Genomic DNA, 21,145 nt, shown 5'->3' with positions numbered 1-21,145 from the left:
GTGCATTTCCCTGCGTGCATTTCCCTGCTGTGCATTACCCTGCTGTGCATTTACCTGTGTGCATTTATCAGGTGTGCATTTCCCTGCTGTGCATTTATCCAGTGTGCATTTCCCTGCTGTGCATTTACCAGGTGTGCATTGCCCTGCTGTGCATTTACCTGTGTGCATTTACCAGGTGTGCATTGCCCTGCTGTGCATTTACCTGTGTGCATTTACCTGTGTGCATTTACCAGGTGTGCATTTCCCTGCTGTGCATTTACCAGGTGTGCATTTATCTGTGTGATTTCCCTGTGTGCATTTCCCTGCTGTGCATTTACCAGGTGTGCATTTCCCTGTGTGCATTTCCCTGCTGTGCATTTCCCTGTGTGCATTTCCCTGTGTGCATTTCCCTGTGCGCATTTCCCTGTGTGCATTTCCCTGCTGTGCATTTCCCTGCTGTGCATTTCCCTGTGTGCATTTCCCTGCTGTGCATTTCCCTGTGCGCATTTCCCTGTGTGCATTTCCCTGCTGTGCATTTCCCTGCTGTGCATTTCCCTGTGTGCATTTCCCTGCTGTGCATTTACCAGGTGTGCATTTACCTGTGTGATTTCCCTGTGTGCATTTACCAGGTGTGCATTTCCCTGCTGTGCATTTCCCTGCTGTGCATTTACCAGGTGTGCAGGTCAGGGCCCTGCAGCAGGCATTGGCACTGCTCAACCTCTCTCTTCCTCCTGTGGGAGGGTTTCTGGTGCTGGGGAAGGGGCAGCAGAAGAGCAGACAGGGCTCTGATGGCTGCACAGGGGGAAGGGAGGTTGCACATGCAGCTCCCATCACACAGGAGCAGTTTATGTGGTGTGGGACAGCCAGAGAGTGAGGCAAGAAATAAAAAAGGAGAGCACTGCCTCAGTTTCTTACTGGGGACACCTTTGCTATCAGAATTGGAAATAAACCCAGCAGAGCAGCAGGGCTGAGTTCACAGACATGGAGGATGAAGGCAGAGAGGTGTGAGCAAGGGTGGCTTTCCTGCAGACCCTGCAGGCAGGGGCAGGCTGTGTGATGCTGCAGCTCCACAGAACAAAGGATTCAGGATGGCAAACACACTGAAGTAAGAGAGAAAATACTGCCAGAAAGCAGCAGGAGCAAGCTACCTTCCCTCACATGGGATGAGAACAAATCTTGGATCCCAGCAAAGGGCTGCAGAGCCCAGCTCACAGCCCAGGCTGCCACAGTGCCCCTTGTGAATGGCAGGAGGAAGAGCTTAGGAAATACAGTCACCCCCTCCCAGCTGTGCCCTCCCAGCTTCTGGCAGCCACTGTAGGGACTTTCTGAGCCGGAGGGTGCATCCAAACCAGCGTGTTAAGCAATATAATTATTATGACCAAGATAATAATAAAACCACCTAACCTCAGACTCCATCCGCTGAGCTCTAAGAGATGGAGCACACATTCTAGGATGAAAACCAGAAGCAACTTCACTCATCACAAAGCTATGGTCTAAATACTTGTCTTCTGGTGAGTTTTGCTTCTCAGAAATTCTTTAAAAAATGAAAACATCAAGCCCACCAGCTTTCTTTCTTCCTTACCCCTTTTTTTTAAAAAAATACATCGACTGTAAGTTTATTTAAAATGTAAATTAACCACATTGCCAGTAACAGATAACAAAGATAAACATTTATGCTAAGCTGCATTTTTCTTATCTCCCAAGATTATTTTACTCGATATCCTGAAAGCATGAAACAAAATACAAGACAGACCATGAGCAGAACCTTTCTGTGGAATGGCAGACAGCTCGAGACATTTGCTGGCTTCTTCACTTACCACTTTTCACATTCAGGCTGCCTTTGGCGGTGTCTTTCCCTAAAACGTTCTCGGCTTCGCAGCTGTACTCCCCAGCATCTTCAAGCTTCACCTTGTTGAACTGCAGTCTGGAAATCTTTCTGTTGAAAAGTACAGCAGACATTTCTTACTCCATTGCTGACCAACCTCATGAAGTGACAACCATTCCTGGCCCTGGAGGGTCACCCCTGCTTGACAGGATGGGCTGCCCGAGCTTGCTGAATGGGCACTGGAGCCTGGATAGGATTTGGGCAAGTCCCTTCCCAGGATTTGCTAGGAGAACACCTCCCTCTGAACCCACTGCTCTGAGCCGGTTGTGTGCTTTGGTCTGACACCTGCTCTCATTCACACAGAAAGTCTCATGAGGAGCTGAGGCCCAGAGTCCCAGCACTACAGCACAGGCTTTCCACACTGGAAAAGAGCCAATTTACTGATGGACAGTGGGATCTGCCTGCCAGACAGAGATGTGGAGAGGAGATGCCTGCTCTGCACCTTCCTCAGCAGGGATGCTGAGCAGTCAGTGCTCCACCAGCTGCATTCACGCAAACACCCACAGCACCCAGGGGGACACCCCTCACCACTCTGCACATCCACTCCCTGGGGTTTGCCCTGGACATATCATGACAGCTTCAGCTCGACCTAAAAAAAGGGCAGGCACTTTGTGTCCACCAAATCCACACTCCAATGGACTACAGACATGTGTGGCTGAGCTGCACACACTCATCTGAGCAGCCAGATGTGCCTTGAAAGAGCAGGAGAGGGTGGGTGTGACAACTGCCCGTGTCACTTCATAGCCTGTGTCACCTCCCAGCCTTGTGTCACCTCCCAGCCTGTGTCACCTCCCAGCCTGAGAGAAGAGAGGGGTAGAGAGGATGAGAGGGTAAGAGCGTAAAAGGATAAGAGAGTAAAAGGGTAAGAGAGTAAAAGCGTAAGAGAGCGAGGTTCCCGTTAGAATATAATAAATCTTCTGTGCTGAATATTCTAATTCTCACTAACCAATCTAGTACAAGATACAAATCCTATAGCATTTACGTACAGCCTATAAGAATCATTACATCACCATACTGTGTTACATTTTAAACCCTAAAAATGACTCTTTGGGCCCCTTCTGCCAAGCTGGCAGGGTCTGCTCTGACCCTTGGGCCTGTCTGCAAGCAGAGGGTGTTGTTCCATCAAAAGGGGATTACCTTCAGCTGGCCACACCATTGTTTTCCATTCTTCAGTAACTAAGGTATCTCAAAGCTTGCTTTCATGTAAATCTCAGTTATGGTTTCTATATTCTCAAAATCTTTTGCCAGGCAATCATATTTATAAGGCTTTCCTGTTTCATCTTCCCCAACACCAGCCTGTGCCCCTCCACGGGAGAGGCAGATCTCTGCTGCAGAGCTCTGTGGCGCTGCTGAAGGAGCATCGCCTTTCCCACTGGCTGTGACTCATTCTCTGGGATGGCTCTGACTAACAGGCAAAACCTTTTGTTGCCCAGTTTAACAGGGATCTATAGGAGCCTTCAACACACACTGAGTGCCACTCATGAGACCACAGTGGGATTCCCACATGAGACCCTCTGATTTTCTACATTTTCTTCCATTTTAGCCATCTTATCACAACCCACCCTGTCTGCTCTTCTCGTGAGAACATCTCTGTTTGCTTTCCACCCCAAGCTTTTACCTCAGGTCTGTGTCACTTTATTTAGAGACTTGGAAGCGCTGCCAGCTTTAGAAAGAGGTCCCAGTGGCCAATGTTGCTGAAGGCAAATATAATTCCATTTATGTGGAAAATAACCATCAGCCTCGGACATAGCTGCAATGTTCCACGTGTCATCCGAGAAGGACTTTTCTATGGGATGTGCAAATCATTGTCCATAGGAAGCCCTTCACAGAAGCACACTGGCATCTTTTTAACACCCTGACAAGCTGTTCTCCTGGGAGGCACGGCGCAAGGACGCAGCAGGAACATCTCACTAGTTATATTAGTAAATTAAAAGCACTTGGAGACGACTTGGTAGAGCTCCCAGGAAACAGGCGCTGCCCTGTTTTACAGGATGCGGTCAAGGGCTCAATTGCATGAGCTGGGGCCACATGTGGAGCAATTTCTAAATGGATGTTGACAGTATGCAAAGACCTCTTGAGTCCCTCTGACTGTAGGTCTCCCCCCAATCCATTTGTGCAACACAATCCAACATGGGAGCCTGAATAAGAGGGGTGATTCTGCCTTGAATCACCGCATAACACCTTTCTCTGAGTGTTCTCAAGTCTCTGAGCACAGGCTGTGACAGCCTTGGGCATGGTGGCCCTCACTGCTGTTCTGTTCTGGAGCCAGGTAATGCACCAGAGACAGGCATTTAAGGACATTTAAGGGCACCCAGTGCCTGTTGCTGCCCTGTGCCTGTTGGTTCCTGCACCTTGCTGGGAGGCACAAAGGGTGCCTGGGCTCTGCTGGGCTGCAGCACCTTGTTCAGGAGCATGTTCCCCACTCCCTCCATAGAGGAAAGTGTGGAAATGCTCATCAAAAGAGTGAGATGGCTCCAGAATGCAGCTCCAAGCCTGCTCCCAGCCCAGCCATTACTTTCTCCCAGCTGTCTCAACCCTCTCTGCTAGAATACACCATTTGTTTCACAAAGCAGGCTGCAGTGCAGGCAGCACATGCTGAAAGCAGCTTGGAAGAGCAAGGCTCTAACTCAGAGTCCATAGAAAACACCAGCCTGGCACATCAGCACACTGGGGCTCTCTGCCAGGTCAGAACTGAGAGCATCAATGGACACGCTGCCTTCAGCTGCCAGAGCACAGATGTTCTAATGATCATTGGCTGCATGGCAATCTCAGTCCACAGCACATTTCACCAGGTGGAGCAACTGGAAAAATCCATTTCTGCATTAGAATATCACCTAATCACCTAATATCACCTATTTTACAGATAAGGGGGTGTAAGTCCCAAAGATGTGAGTTAGGGAGTGGCACAAAAGGAGCCACACTTGACAGACTCAGCTCCAGCAAGAGGGTGAGAGACATTTGGTCTTTTACCTGAAACTGGAGAGGAATGTAAGCAGAATAAAGAGTGATGTTGGCATTTGGAGCATAGCAACATCAAGGTGAAACCAAAGAGGATTACTTTGTTTTAATGCACAAGACTTGTACTGTCAAAAGAGCTTATTTTTGCCGTCACAATTGGTTGAAATTATTCTGTACTGGAAGATGCCCTTGAAAAATCAAGATTTTTTTCTTGCCCTTCATAGCCCAGGCCAATGGTGTGGCCCTCTTGGTCTCCACACTGTGCTGTGTAATGTCTGGTGACAGACTCAGGGGAAAGGAGATGGAGATTGGAGATATGGATCAGCTTTCATGTGCAGCATAAATGCAAAGAGAATTTCCCCATTCTAAGCAGCACTGAAACAGCCAGAGAGATATTTTGCCTCACAGCATTAACCATGGGCCTTTTAATTAACATAGATAAAGGTGTCAGATGGACAAGTCCTCACCTGATCTGTGTGTGTGAAGGGGGACCACTCTGGTTTTGCCCTATTTTACTATCTCTAAGTGCTCCTGAAACATCCCAAAACTCCACTGGAAATCATCTTTTCCAAGTTGTGTTCCTCCCGCTGCTGTCCCCAGGTACTTTGTTCTCCCGAGGGCTGATTTCACAGCCACACCAAGGAGTGGCCTCCAAGGAGTTACTGTGGGCCCAGGGGTGTGGGATGAAGGCTCCTGGGGACAGCAGCCCTGGGAGAGCCCCACGTGTGCGTTCACAAGGGTGCCTGGCTGCCAGACCATGCCATTCTTCTGGAGGAGGGCTCTGCCCCGGGCTGTTTGCTCAGTGAAAGGGCCAGGGTCACTGACAGATCCCATCATTTCGCTGCAGTGCAACTCTGTTGACATCTCTTTACTCCAGGGGAAAATGTGCCTCATTGTCTTGCCTGACCCTCAGCACATATGACTTAGCCACGCACTAATTATCTCCTGTAGTGCCAGTGGAGGGATGAGCCACGGGGAATGTGCTGTCTGCAAGCTCTGAGGGATAGGATTCACAAGGAGACCTTCAGCCTGGCCAAAAGAAGATCCCCCAAAATACCTTTCTGGCCAAGAGAAAAGAGTCCCCCAGAGGGCAGTTTGGAGGGATGAGTAAATCACCCTCTTCAGTGCCAATCTCCAGACTACAATGGGAAACAGGGAGATCAGCTCTTGGCCAGGACCTACACAAAGATCCTGGCAGATTCTGGCTGGGAAGGGTGTCCTCATCGGCTGTAATTTAGACATCTAAATGTGAGCTCAGGCCCTGAGGCCTGCAGTGCAGTGAGAGGAGAAGAAACAGGCCCTGCATCTGAGCCAAGGAGGAACTTCCCATGACAGCAGGCATGTTCCCACCAGCACTCTGGTCAAGCTTGAATCATTTTCCCCCTCTTACCTACTGCCAAGTGGAAATGGGGCCATCTTCCCAGGTCATCTCCTCACCAAGCCATTCCTGTCAGAGCATGGATCAGGAGAGCAGCTGCCATGAGCTGCCCCTGTGACACCTACACTGAGGGCTCCATGCTCCCTGTGTGAGTTCAGCCACTTCTGCATCCTTCTGGACAAGAATAGCTCCAGGATTACTACTGTTGCAGTGGTTTCTTAATCTTCTAAAAATAGGGTAACTAACACATAAGTAACAAAGAAGTCAAGGAATGAGCTGGTGAAGAGAACTTGGAGACCACCCCATATGTGGCCCAAAAATTGTCAATGGAGAGCACTGCACATAGTAAACACACCTGAAACCACAGGAAAAGGAAATTCCCAAACATGACCCTTGCAAAGGACATGCTGGCTGCCCTGCTGTGGTCACCCATTAACTCCCTTCCCTCTGTTTGCAGCAGGAAGCACACTGGCATTGCCGAGAGCAGGAGTGCCAGCAATTGCTGTAACGTGCTCTGCTTGCATCCTGCCAGGGATTTAATTGGTGCCTACGTGCTGCCCTGGCACTCTCACCCAGCTGCATTTGCCCTGGAAGAGCAGGTTAATGATTGGCAAGAAGATTCAGGATATCCAGCTTACAAACCACAAGTGCTGCCCAGCAGTGATCGAGCACTGGGCAGCCCCACTGGGGCTCTGGGGGGACACATCCATCACCCCCAGCACTCAGTGGGTTAATTCAGGCAGAGGGAATCACTTCAGTACAAAGGCAGTGTGGGGATGGCATGGCAAAGCCATGTCTGGCAGGGCAGGAGCAGCCAGGAGCATTCTGTCCCTTGCACAGCCCCTCTGATCTGTTCCCTGCCCTCCAGCTGTGCTCAGCAGAGCTGGGCAGGGTGGCTGTGCTCACAGTGCTTGAGGAAAACAAGTGTTTTCTGTGCTCCACAGCATCATCTGGCCAGCTCAGTATCAGCTACAGAAAGAACAAGTGGGAAAGGGGACAGAAATGCCCTCAAGCAAAGCAATCAGACAAGAGGAGTAAGGACAGGAAGGTTTGGAGTTTTCAGCTTGGCCATCATCCCTTCTCTATCTCCCTTCCTCCCCTCACACCATCTCCTGACCCGCTCTGTGGTTGCCCTGCTGGGGTGGTGGGGGACAGGCAATGTCCTCAGAGTGCCCAGGACAGGACCAGCCATCCCCTGACCCACTCTACCTGCTCTCGGCTACCCCTGTTCCCCAACATTAAAGTGCTGTTCTAACCTGAGAAGCAGATTTGCCCCTTCTGTGCTCAGCAGTGCTGTGGTCTCTCTGTGCCCAGGCTGAGGACAGGCTGATTTTAAGAGGAAGACTATCCCAGTCCTCACTGTGCAGAGCTGACACTGACACTGGGCTCAGAGTGAGGGTGAGCTGCTTCTGGGCTGGCCAGTGTCAACAGGAGGGGACAGGATCAATAAGTACACTCCAAAGAGCAGGGTCACTTGTGCAAGCCCCTGCAGGCTCAAAGGCAGCCAGGGGTGTTCTGCAGATGGGGAGAGGTGTGGGGCAGCAGAGTCAGTGACACCACACCAGGGCCTGGGGTGGACTTTGTGGCTGCTGTGCTGAGAGGCAAATCCCTATGCAATGCTGCTGCTGCTCCCTGTGCCAGTCCTGGCTGTGGCACCTGCCAGGGTGTGAGGTCAATAAAGGAGAAAAAGCTGAGTTTGGGGCTCTGGCTGATGCACAGACCCAATGCCACTGCAGGGCCCTTTGTATCACTTCTGGAGTTCAAGGCAATTGATCCATCCTATGAATGCTTCCTGCAGCCCCAATGCCAGGATTTTAATTTCTTTGAGAAAATGTAGGTCCTGGAGCAGTGCTCTGAGGCCAGCTCCCAGCAGGTTCTTTCCCTGCTTCCTGTGATCTCATACAGGAGCAGTCCCAAGACTTCCCAGGGACTTCCCAGCACCTAATGTGGAACAGATTCCTGGCTATCCCAAAGAGTGTGTGACCTCAATACTGAGACAGGGCCCCTCAGGGTGCCCAGGTCTCACTGCCTCAGCAACCAAACCAGGAGCTGGTCATGGGGCAGGGAGGGAAAAGAGGGCCAGTGCTGCTGGGGGCAAGGCACAGAAGTCCTAGTTTGGAGGTGTATTACATACTGGGTGGAGGTTGATATGCTGGGCAAATCAGAGGCAGGACCAAAACCTCAGGGACTGCCAGGAGTGGGGAGGGAGGCCTGAGAGGACCTTTAAAACAAAGCACATAAAGTTATAAAGAATCAAGGAGGAGAGAGAGGTGCCATACCAAGAGCAGCTATCATGGGGACAGCCCTGGACAGAGCCCAGCAATGGAGATGAGCAGGGCCAGGCTGCAAATACCGACACCAGGAAAAAGCATTTTAGGGAACAGAGATCATGGGAAAGGGATGGCACCTTCACATGGGCAGGGAACTGAGCTCCAAACCCCTGTGAAACACCACCATGGTCATACACAGGGTGTGCAGGAGATCTAGATAAAGGTCTGGGTCTCCTCATGTCATTCTTTTCTCCCCAGGCCATTTTCTGCAGCTGGTCCATGTCACAGATCCTCAGCAGAGTCTCCTCCATGGCAAATTTGTTCCTGCAGTCTGTGATGTGCTGTGCTGGGTGAGCTGCCAGCAGCTCCAGCCCTCCTCCCCAAAGGTAAAACATTTTAACCTAAACAGGATGAATGGGATTTCAGCTCATGTCTCAGGGAGGGCCTCCACCTAATCTGTGACATTTTGCAACTGCAGTGGGCGAAGGTCTGCAGAGAGAGATTTTTATTTTGATTTTGTAAGCAGCCAACATGGCTGGAAAAACCACACCAAATTTCAGGCACATAAAGCTCCTTCCACCTCTAAGTTTGCAGAGCCCATCAGCTGAAACAGCCCAGCAACTGACCCTGACTTGTTAGCAGCTATAATGCAGTCAAGTTTGATTAAATGTGCATCCCCTGACTCTCTCAGGAGCCCCAACTTGCAAAGTTTGTGGATTGTTTGAGCTCAAGACCCAACTGCTTCTCCTTTCAGTTCTCAAATTCCCTGGTTCAATCCCAGGTGCATTGGCCAAGATGATGTCCATCATCTCCTCTAAAACAACAAGCAAACAAACAAAGGAGATGCTCTCCTTCACACCCCCCTCTAATAAAGTGCCTTCAGCAGCTAAAACCAAATCCCAAATATTGGAGGCTCATAATGCCATGGTGAGAGTTAGCGAGGCAGCAGCTCCCCTGGTGATTATAACAACACCGGTGCTTGAGAAGAGTCTTTGCTTCAAGGCATCTGGAATTGCTCTTGCAAGATCCATTGTCAAATGAGCTTTTTCCTTTGTTTAAAAATGTCAGCCCAAAGACCCCTGCCAGAGTGGTGGTATAGCCTGCTTGGGTTCACTCTGGCTCCCACAAGGCTTCCACAGTCCTCTTTGCCCCTCCTTGTCTCCAGGCTTAATTAGGAAATCATTTATCTTTATTGGCACTCTCTTTCCCCTGCTGCTTTGGCATTATTTTTTTTTTTTGGCCTTCATTCCAGTGCAGTGAGCTGTACAGGGAAGACCACAGCCCCATTCATTGTGGGTGGGGAATAATCTACAACTGGGAGCCCTACAAGGAAGACCCCAGCAATGAATCTGCTCAAGTGGCATGGCCTGAGGGACTACTGTACAGAAACAGGAGAGGAGGGCATCCCTTGGCTCCACTTACAGGCTAACAATAGGGATTCCTGGTGATACTGAAAGTAGGACACCACTCCCAGGGGATGTCATATGGTCAGCCTGTCCCAAACTGAACTGCCAACCCTCTCCAATCTAACGATACGCCTCCTTCATCACCCCAGCAGCGTCCCCTGGTAGAAGAGCACACAAAGGGAAAGGGCTGGGTAATTTCTCTGGGTTTCCCATCAACTGTGCTTTATTTCAATGGAGATGGTGATAAAATTGCAGCCAATAGTTTCTTCCACCTTAAAGAGGTTTCCCCTTCGTGCAAGCCGGGCTTGCCCCAGCCTGTCACTAATTACAGATGGAACATGAAGTTCAGAAAGGAGGAATCAGAATTGTTCCCCTCCCTCCAGCAAATATCCATTAAAAAACCTGACTCCTCTGCCCGATGGCACCAGAAGTTTTGCTGGTAAGTTTAAAAAGAAGAGGGAAATGATTGATGGAAAAGCTGAGGAGCTGACATGCAGTTAAGTGCTCCTCTCCTCCTTACAACATATACACTCCTTATTTTGAAAGAGATCTCCTATTCTAGAGATCAGATAAAAACCCAATCACCGAAAAAAAAGTGCTTCAGTCATACTTTCTAGGTAGAAACATCAAGGCTCTTTACACACACAGGGAGGAAAGCCAGGAATTAATCACAGAGGGCAACCAGGTTCTTGTCTCCCATCCTATTCCTCTGCATGCTAAAGATCTCAGTGCTGAGGACAGATTTCAGCTGTGCCCAGCTCTGCCAGGGCCTCACAGGGCCAAGGGGAACACAAGGGACACCACTTTGCTGGAGGGCTCCTGTTGCCTGGCTCCAGCAGAAATCTCTGTTAGGTATTACACTTCTAAAGAAATGATCCTGTGCACCTGGAAGTTGAAATGATCCTGCACAGCCTGAGAAGTTTTTGCCCTGTGTATTTTCCCTGTGAAGGTCCCTCCCCAGTGCTCCATTTCTGGCTCTCTGAAATCTCCACTCTGAGCTGAAGGGAAGCCCAGAGGATTATCTGGAGACCAATGTTATCTCTAAGTGGAGCCAGATGTATAAATCCCATTATTCCTAAAATAATTGTTATAGAATAAGATGTCCTTTCAGAGATTTACAGTTTGGGATGCTTCTTCTTCCCTGGAGTCCCCTCCCAACACGCTGCAAGTAATGCTTTACACCCATATCACATGTCCCTCCTCTAAACTCGGCCCCACCAGCTGCATAATGAAGACATCAAAGTCATGAGGGCTCTCTCAGCCTGCTCTGAGCAGTTTTCAGTGCTTGTTCCATGCAGTCAAGACCGGAGGGAGGCAGCTCCAGTGCCAGGGGACACTCTGCCTCGGGGTTTTCAGCTCTGGGGCCCAGCAAACGGGGACAGACGTGGCAATGCCAGGGTGGGTGTCACAGACCCACCCAGATGCTCTCAGGGAAGTGTCCCTGCACTGCTAAACAAGGGGCAAATGCTCACTGAGGGGTTATTACCTCAGAACTGACAGAATCATTTCATTGGAAAAGCTCTTTGAGATCACCCAGTCCAGCCATTCCCCCAGCACTGCCAAGGTCACCAATGAACCAATGTGTCACCAATGTGTCCCCAGGTGACATATCTACACAGTTTTTGGACACTTCCACCACTTCCCTGGGTAGCCTGTTCCAAAGCCTGACCCCCATTCCAGTGAAGATGTTTTCCCTAATTTTCAGTGAAGATGTTTTCCTAACATCCAAACCCTCCTTGGCACAGCTTGAGGCCATTTCCTTTTGCTCCTGCTCAACAGCTGCTGGAGCCCAGTCTCCACAGCCTGCTCCCAGCACAAGACAGGAACATTTTAATGGCAGCAGGGAGCAGAAACTGGGATGGAAAGCAATTCTGGGAATGCTTTGGGCTCACATCTTTGCTGCTGAGGGAGTCTCAGACACTGGAGGAGGCAGGTGCTCGGCTTTCCTTAAAATGTTTATCCTTGGACTTGTTTTGCCAGCAGGAAGCCCTTCCAGCACCACACATCTTTGGCCTCTCACTGGAGAGCTAGAAAGTTTCCATGGAAACTGGTAAATGCAAAATTCTGACTTGACAGCAGTGTCCTGAGGAAAGGAGACCAACCCCCTTCCATTTGCTCCTGTCCCTGGCCCAGGGGCTGCGTGCCCCCATGGCTGGGGTGGGATGTGACCCTGTCACAGCTCCATGCTGGACACAGGAGGAAGGGCTGGGACACCTGGGAGAACAGCAGGGCAGTGCTGGCTGCTCTGGGGCTTTTTACAACTTTACCAGGCCTTTCTGGGGAAAGTCTGTGAGAAAATCAGAAAAAATAATAAAAAACAATCTTATCTTCACTTGCTACGCCTGTTGTTGTGATCATGTAGAATGTGTTATAAAGATTTGTTTACCAAAAAGTGGTTTCTTAATTAGCCAATGGTGATGGTGTTTAGACTAGAGGACCAGCTAGGTCCAGGTGTATCATAACTGTCTATAAAAGCAAGGAGTTTCTTAATAATGATAATATAATAAAGATATTGATCAACCTTCTGATAATCGTGGAATCAATAGTAATTATTACCCAGCTGGGGGCTCATTACTGTGACAGAGAGAGGCAGGCACAGCTCTGCCCTGGCTCTGCTGCCTGCAAGCCCAGACAGCACCCAGATATCCTGGATGCACTGATCACCTCTCTGCCTCATCCTAAAACAGCCACAAGTCCCAGGATTATTACAAAGGAGGCCAACCATCTTGGGTGTGACTCTGAAACCAAACCCAACAGGACTGAAATTAAATTTGGGCAATTGGCAACGCCCCATTCAAGTGATTTTTCCAAGTGATTTGTAGTGGGTTCTAATTTTAAAAATTGCTACCCTAACAAGTCCATTATGACCTTGTATTCACACAACCAGAACATGTTAGCAAAGAATTAGAATCAAATTTTCCAAGGGGTCAGGCAGTTGCAAGCTGACTGTTGCTGGCTAGGTCAGGATGTGTGAATGCAAGCATAGCCATGAAAATTGAATAATTTTAAGATACATCATATGTAAATATTTGGCCTTGAGAAATATCAACGTGGATTCATTTGAGTCCATTCCCAGTGAGAACCCCTGATCTTGGTCACTGGGGCCTCTTCCTCCAGCTGTTCTAGCCCTGCCTGAATGAGGGGATGCTGAGGGTGACAGCCACTGAATGAGGTGGTGTTCCAGATTGCAAGGCAAGATGTTTTCCATTACCATCTGTATGGCAGATCATCTTTTGTCAAGGGGGCAGTTTGCCTTATCTCTCTCTTTGAGTGAGCACATTCACACCTCCCTCAGGAGGGGACATCTGCTGATAACAGCTATTGAATGTCACTGCATGGCTGATAAGAACCACAGCATCCCATTGGAAGATGTGAGCACAGAGGGAGGAGCCAAGCATTCCTGCCTGGATATAATCTGGAGATTCTGGAACACCAGCACAGCTTCTCCACTGGATTCCCCAGAGGAACAGCAGCTGCCTCTCCTTCCACTGGATCTTCAGAGGAAGAATACATCCTTCTCTACAGATCCCCCTTGCTCCAACAGAACCACCCTGACACTGCAGGGGGGCTGAGCCACATTTCCAATGGGACTGCCACCAACACCCTGACCCACAGGGTGTCAGGCTGGGTTCTGACTCTGTCAGTGTTGTTCTAGTGTACTGCATTGTTTATTTTATCCCTTTATTTTCCTTTCCCTATTAAAGAACTGTTATTTCCTGCTCCCATATTTTTGCCTGAGAGACCCTTAATTAAAAATTTATAGCAATTCAGAGGGATGGGGAGAGTTTACATTCTCCATTTCAGAGGAGGCTCCTGCCTTCCTTAGCAGACTCCTGTCTTTCCAAACTTAGACAGATGGTGCTGAGGGTGACATTTAATGAATGAGGAGATGCTGAGGGTGACACTCACTGAGAGCCACTTGAGAGCTTTGCTGGGTGGGGAGTGCAGGGCAGATGTGAGGGAGCTTGCCCTGGGTGGGCAGATGGATGGATTTGCACAAGACAAGGTCTCTGCAGGTGACCATGAGCCCTGATCAGTGTTGTGAAGTAATCCTGCACCTCAGCCCTGCTCAGTGTAGAGGAAAGAAGGCTGAGAGGGGATCTCATTCATACACATAAATATCTCCAAGGGGTGTCAGAGGATGGTGCCAGGCTCTTTTCAGTGGTGCCCAGTGAGAGGACAAGGAACAATGGCCATAAACTAAACCATGAAAAGCTCCATCCCAACATGGGGAAGAACTTCTTTATGCTGAGGGTGGCAGAACAGCTGCCCAGGGAGGGTGGAGTCTCCTTCTCTGGAGACATTCCAACCCCACCTGGACACATTCCTGTGCCACCTGCTCCAGGTGCTGATGCCTTGGCAGGGGGGTTGGATTGGATGATCTCCAGAGGTCCCTTCCAGGCCTAATTTATCATTCTGTGATTTTTAAGTGGCCTTAGGTGCTTCTGTGTCCACCTAAATGCAGGAGGGAACAAACCAATTCCTCCCACAGCCCTGCTGCTGAGTGATGGGGCAACAGCTGGGTTTGGGTACCTTCTGCATCCAACTCTTAATTGCAGAGCAGGAGTCAACCCAGGTAACCTGAGCTACCAGGGAAAGCCTCCCCATGTCACAGGACACCTGTCTGAGGTATCCAGTGCCTCCCTGACCCAGGAGAGCCCATCTACAACCCCAAACCCTTCCCTGTGTGTGCCCTGCTCCTCTCCCCATGCTCTCTGATGTAACTGGGGACCTTGCTTGCTCTCCTGGCCATGGTAACTGGGCTGAGCATGGTCCTGTGGCTCTGTGGGAGCCCTCAGCAGGGATTTGGGGAGCACAGCAGCACCTCCAGCCCCAGACCCTGAGTGAGCAGAGGCAGAGCAGCCCCTGTGTTGTACTTACTTCCCATTCCCATACTTGATCCGGATGTCTTTGCTCTTCTTCAGCTCCTTCCCATCCTTAAACCATTTGTAGGACGGCTGAGGGTTCCCAGCAGTCGCCTCACATTTCAGGGAAATCTTCTCACCCACGTGAACATTTGGGCTTTTCAGTTTCTTCAGTTTGGGAGGAACAGCTGAGGGAAAGAGAAAGGGGACAGTGTGAAACCTGCCCCTCTCAGGGCTGTAAGCACACAAGAGGAACCCCCAGACCCCTCCTGGTGCCAAGCTCCTGCTGCCCCCTCTGCCACGAGGTGATGGAGAAGGGGCTGCCCAGGGAAAACAGCACACAGGGAAGGGGCAGGAGTCAAAAACACCCACACAGGGAACAGAGGGAGGCTCTGGAGGCTCCCCATGGCCAGATTTGATATTCCACAGCAGCCCTATCCATGCAGGCAGGACCCTGTGTCTGCTGTCCCTGCAGAGCTTTGCTGAGCTCTCCCACCACACACCAGCTCAAGCTCTTCAGGGATTTTTTTCCCCCTGCTCCTGACCATTGCTGCTGCAGATTACCAACACCTACAGACCTCTGTGGATGCCACAGCCCCAGGCAGAATGTTTTAGTGCAGTTGGAGCAGAGACAGGTCACAGGGAGCAGCCCCCTGTGCCCCAGATGCACCAAATCTGCTGCAGAGACCTTGTTCAGCTCAACACCAGCAGAGCAATAACCACTGAGAGGGGCTGCAGGAAAATCCTGCATGTGTAAGGATTTAGGAGGGGAAGAACAGCCATTTATTCAGGCTGGAAAAAAGAAAAGTGAAAGAATAGGTATTTTAAATGGTTTTGTGGCAGCAGTGTCAGGCTGGCCAGCAGCCTCTCCAGCCTGGAGCCTGGCTCTGCACGTGGGTGTTTCAGAGAAGTGATTTTTACCATGCACCTGGAACATCAGACAGCGAGGGAGACACTTCTTATCAATCTCTGCCAGGCTTTATATTAAGCCTGACAAGAAAGGATTAGCAGGCTTGCAATTTTTCTTTCAACTGACAGCTCTGCACTCTTCTAGCTCCCTTTTTCTTTCTCAGCGCTAACCTTAAAAAAGGAAAGAGCAACTTGCTGGTTTTGCCTTAAGAATATTGGTAACAATGGCTTCTCCTTGTCTGAGGTGTGCTACTGATAGATAATTTCCTCTTTCTAATATGCACAAACCACCTTCTAATTACTTTGTGCATTCTGATCCTGTGAAATGGCAGAGCACTCAAAGGCTGAGGGACTGGATGGGTTTCATCAGAGCAATCACTGTTCTACAGACCTTTGTGTGTCTCCTCTAGTTCTTCATGCCAAGCTAAGTCGGTGTAGGTTGATAGTATTTAAAGACTGTTCTCACCAAAAGGGATCTTTCACCAAATAATAAAAAGCACAGCCATCATCAAGAATATGCTCCTGAGGTAGGAAGCTCTCAGCACTCTCATATTCCTGATGGGAGTGAGAAGGTAAATTGTCCTTAATCAAAAGGATCCCAGCTAAATAGTCCTTAATCAAAAGGATCCCAGCATGGATAGAAATGGAGCAGTTCAGGGTGACAGGAGTGAGCCAAGCAAAGCTCACAGTGCCTGAAAGGCAGCCCAGGGCTGGGGTGGGTAACGTGGGCTGGTCCCAGGCACATCACACCTTGCAGCTGCCCCTGGATCCCTGGAACTGTCCAAAGCCATGTTGGACAGGGCTTGGAGTACCCTGGGATCGTAGGAGGTGTCCCTGTCCATGGCAGGGGGTTGGAATGAAATTACTTTTAAGTTTTTTTTTAAGGTTGATTCAACCCAAACCATTCTATGATTTTCTAATGGGACAGGGACAGCACAAAACCCTTGGGTCAGCTGCAGGCAGTGGTTGCAGGCTGTGCACTGACATCTCTCACTGCTTCCCAGCTCACTGTGCTTTGGCACAAACAGGGACTTCTGACCAGAAATTATCTCAGCTCTCACCAAACTTTAGGAATTCTATGAAAATCCAAGGTGTCATGGGTTTTGTGAAGCCCACATCCCTGATCCTTGCCTGGAAAGGGGTTGCCCAGAAGAGCTGGAAGGCAGTGAAGGGAGAAGAGAGCTGGTCTCTCCCCAGAATGCTGCATGGAGAGCCAGGAAGGTAAACAGGACCTTGCTTTTATAGGGGAATAGAGAAATAGACTCTCAAATATTTATTCTGTCTGCATGTGTGTGTCAGTCAGCTCCTATTGTACCCCGAGGTCACCCTGTCCCCTGTCAACATTATCCATACACCTTAAATACAGGGAAGGTCCTGACCTTGCCATGGCTGCATCTGCCTCATTTTATTTCCGTCCTGAAGGTCTGCAGAATTATGAAGCAGGCAGCACATGGAAATAATACGGGTTAATTTGGACTGAGATACCAGACACTGAAGGGACAACTCTTGTCTCATTTTAGAGAAGCCACAGGTGTGAAGAATTCTGATATTTTATAAGCTAGAACCAGGAGTAGGATGTAAAGAAGTTCAACTGGTGTTAAAACTGATACAACAGCTGAGTCGTGGGGCATGAAAGAATATTCTCTTCTCATCTCCTTTCCATAGTTCTATGTGCTACCATCACCCTGAGTGGAAGAGAAACTGGAAACTGTCGGGGTCTCTGCTGCTCAGAGTTACCCCGAGAAAAGTTCCAAAGTCTCTTTTCCCAGCCCAGTGCTGGAAGAAGGAGTCAGAGCTCTTCAGTTCTCGGTCTCAAGGTTATTTATTGTTTCTTATCTATAAAAAATTTTCTCCTGCCCTGCCGAGGTCCATCCAGCAGGACAGCTCCAGGCATTCTGCCTGCCCCCAGGGCAGTGTTATGTCTTTATACTAAAAACTACGTGTACAATATTTACAATTATCTTCCAGTACCTATCACCTATGTTAGACAGTGAGCTTCTCTCTCTAAACCAACATCACAGCAGAAGATGGAGGCCAAGAAGAAGAAGGAGAAAGGCTCGACATGCCCAGATCCCTCCATCTTGCCTCCTGAAACCCCATACCAAAAACTCTACATTCTACTTTTCCACCCAGCGATAACTTCACTAATATTCTACTTATACTGTTGCGGCTTGCTGATCTTCATCTAAGGTTGGTAACTTGCTCCATGGGTCATAATCAAACCACAGGGGCATTTTGGGCTCTGTGCCAGGGTCTCTGAAACCCCTGGCAGGGGTCTGGGCTGCTCAGGACAGCCAGAGGGATGTCCTGGGTCCTGACAGGAAACTGCTGGGAGAAAGGGGTGTCAGCCCTGCCCCTCTCCACCAAAATGCTGGCAAGAGCAGAGCAAGCCCCAGGAACATGGAGCCTGTGGAAGAAGAGGGTCAAGAACAAGCAAAGAACTCTCCATGATCTCCGCACCAACATGACTCATGTCTCACCTAAAACTCTGCACATACCACCAGTGATGATTGCAGGACACTCCTAAGCAGGCAGATCCAAAAACCCCAAAGAGCTGACACACACACACACAGCATCCCACCCCTCCAGCAGAGAGACCTGCCCAGAACAAGGGAGGAGAACATCTTTCCACCCCATCTACATGTTTTTGGTGTATCACTACAGGAGGGAAGGAGACAGTGTATTCAGCTCCAGGCCACACTTGATGGGCTCCATGGACTGCTCCATCTCCCAGCTGAATCAGAGCAGTGAAAGGGGAACTCAGTCCCAAAATACTCTGGAGTGTGCCTGGGAAAAGGGCTGTGCACAAAGAGGCAGAGCTGTGCTCCCTGACACATCTGTGCCCTCTCTGCTGCACTGCAGCAGGAATTGTGCTTGGACAGCAGCGTGGGAAGAGCAGGCAGAGCCCCAAGCCTGGGAAACAGCATCCAGAGCCTTGCTCTGGGCAAAAGGGAAGCCTGGCCTCGCTCTCTGGGATGGGCTGGAAAGCCTCACTTCATAATTCCTGCTGCTTTCAGAAAAACAGAGAAATCTTCATTTAGAGCCATTCAGTGCTGATGACTCTGCTTAATTCCAGACAAAGACTTTCCTCTGGTTTTCACTCATAAAAAGTTTAAACTGCAATTCTTATTCATACTCTGAACTCCTCTAACTTTGGCTTCCAGCCAAGAGATCTCTGCCTTTCTCTGGTGAATTTGAATCCCATCTAGCAACCAGAAACCCCTTCCCTTTTTAGGTACTTGTAAACTATGTCTGAATCACCTTTCAACCTTCCCCAGCAGTAAACTAAAGTAGCTTGAGAGGCCAGAGCAGCACATGGAGTGCTAATACAGGAGTATATCAAAATTTTACATTTAGGTACACTTTTAGCTTTTGACCCATCTCCCAACTCTGTCCAAATCACAGAGCTGCAGCTCAGAAAACCACGAGTTTAGTTCAGAAAGATCAGAGGATTGATTTTGAGAGCCTCCTTTCTTAGTGCGCTGAGCATTTGGGGTCAATTTAATCTTCTCCTTGTTTGATACATTTTCCAGCATGCTGGAAAAACAAAACCACAAGCTTCACACATATCAAAACAGCACACTATCCTGGGCAAACAGCTTTAGATGTGTGCCAGGCAGGGTCCAGGTCTAATCCATTATGTTTCCATCAATTTCCAACTTCCCAGCCACCTCCACAAAGATGGAGCCAGGACCAAAACAGGGGTTTTGGACTTGAAAACAGAAGAATTTTGGCTCTGCTTGTCAGACTGAAGCTACAGCTCAGGATCTGTATCTCTGGTCACCTTGCAACCCTGTCAGCCCCTCCTCCATCCAAATTTGTGTCTCTTCTCCTCACAGTGCCTGAGCTGCTGGACAGAAGAGCCAGATGCATTTCCAGGCAATTTTTCTAAGTGACAACCACGTCAAGGGTATGTCGTGCTGCAAAAACAAGTTTAATCCTGGTAGAGCTGAGACCAACAATAAACACAATTTTTCTCCAGATTTTTGCTCGCTCCAAGGTCAGATGAAACGCAAGCAACCATTAGATCCCATCCTACACTAGTTGTGTGAGCTGTAAAATTAACCTTGAAACATGCCGGAGCCAGGATGGACAAATGCACACAATTTCCTAACTTGTTTTAAGAGCCACATTTCACAAAAGACCTTTGCAGGAGAGGTTTGTCCTCTGATAGAAGTCCTGGCATCCTCTGCCTTCTCATGGAGAGGAGAGGGTTACAAAGTCTGAAACATTGAGCTCTAAACTGCACGATATGAGTTGTTTGAACATCCACCATAAAAGGACTTACATGTACACACTGCTTTAATTAATTCACTTCTGATTACACTTGATATAACACTGGAGTACCTTGATGATAACAACACCTCTTTTACTTCTGGTACCTGCAGTATGCCTGCAAGCACCTCAGAGCCACAACTCAAAACATCATTAATCATCCTCGGGCAGAGTGCCCAAACAGAGTCCAACAATGGAGTGGTGACAAAACCACATCCCACCCACAGAGCATCCTACATAAACAGCCCCTGAGCAGCAAAAGGCAGGAGCAGCCAGCCTGGGAAAGGTGCTCCATGAGCTGTGGAGCAGGCAGCAATAGCAGCCACAAACTCTGGTTTCTGAGCTGTGGGATGCTGCACACAGACACATCTGGGATCTCTGGGTGACTGGGATGGGATTTCTCATCTGGCCTCCTCCAAGGGTGCAGTGTGAGCCTGCCCCACACTGCCTGGCACATGGAGGCTGGCAAAGTGTTTAGGTAGGTGGATCTGGAGGCCTGGGAGCACAGGATCCTTCTGTGTCTCTCTGAGCAGCTGAGGAAGAAGGAAACTGGGCTTGAATTCCCTTGGGCACGGAAAAGGGAAGCTGAAAAATGCTTTCTCACAGGAATGGAAGAGATGCAAGGAGAGTTAAGACCTATAAACTCACAGGTGATCCTTGACATGGCTGTATCCAAGCCATGGCTTTCCACACAAGGCCCCCACATGAATGTGCCAAGGTCAGGACACCCCCCCTGTACCAGAGTTGGGGGGAAGGAAGGTGCACAGGTGATCTCTTGGAAAGGAGCTGTGTTTCTCAGCCTACCCTGGTCTCAGGACAGCCCTTCCACATTGGTGCTGGGGCTTGCACTGGGCTCTTCTCCAGCTGGGCTGGAGAAGCTGCAGATCCAGAGCTGTCTCCCTGGGTCTGAGCTCCCAGCTCTCCCCACAGGAACCCAAACACCCAAAGGATGCTCCAGGCACAGTCCTTGAGCCTTCCAGGCCTCACTGAAGGACAACATCTGGAGCCATGAAACCCAGCTGAGCCAGGTCTCAAAGGCTGCTGGTCCCTAAGCCCCTTCTGGAGAGGTGCCTCAGATGGGAGTATTCCAACATTCTCTAACATGGAAAATCACAGAATTCATCTTTCCATAGGATCTGTTTTGCAGCCTCAACTTGCTCCAAATTCAATCACAAACATTTGCCAAGATGGCAATTCCTAACTGAAAGGAATTTTTCCCA

At 49.4% G+C, this 21,145-nt stretch overlaps 1 protein-coding gene across 1 annotated transcript in view; it reads right to left on the bottom strand.

Moving 5' to 3' along the window:
* The window catches only part of NRG2 (neuregulin 2), a 159,372-nt gene that overhangs the window by 42,907 nt on the left and 95,320 nt on the right, over window positions 1–21,145 (bottom strand). Inside the window, exons 2-3 of the mRNA XM_059483533.1 lie at window positions 14,758–14,929; window positions 1,797–1,915 (exon numbers count right to left, since the gene is read on the bottom strand). Of these exons, the coding sequence (XP_059339516.1) occupies window positions 1,797–1,915; window positions 14,758–14,929 (291 nt within the window). The remainder of the gene's footprint in view (window positions 1–1,796; window positions 1,916–14,757; window positions 14,930–21,145) is intronic.

This window comes from Ammospiza nelsoni, chromosome 16 (genome assembly GCF_027579445.1).
Source record: "Ammospiza nelsoni isolate bAmmNel1 chromosome 16, bAmmNel1.pri, whole genome shotgun sequence".
Classification (NCBI taxonomy): Eukaryota; Metazoa; Chordata; class Aves; order Passeriformes; family Passerellidae; genus Ammospiza; species Ammospiza nelsoni.
The sequence above is the reverse complement of the archived record's forward strand: the minus strand, read 5'-3'. Positions and strand labels throughout refer to the sequence as shown.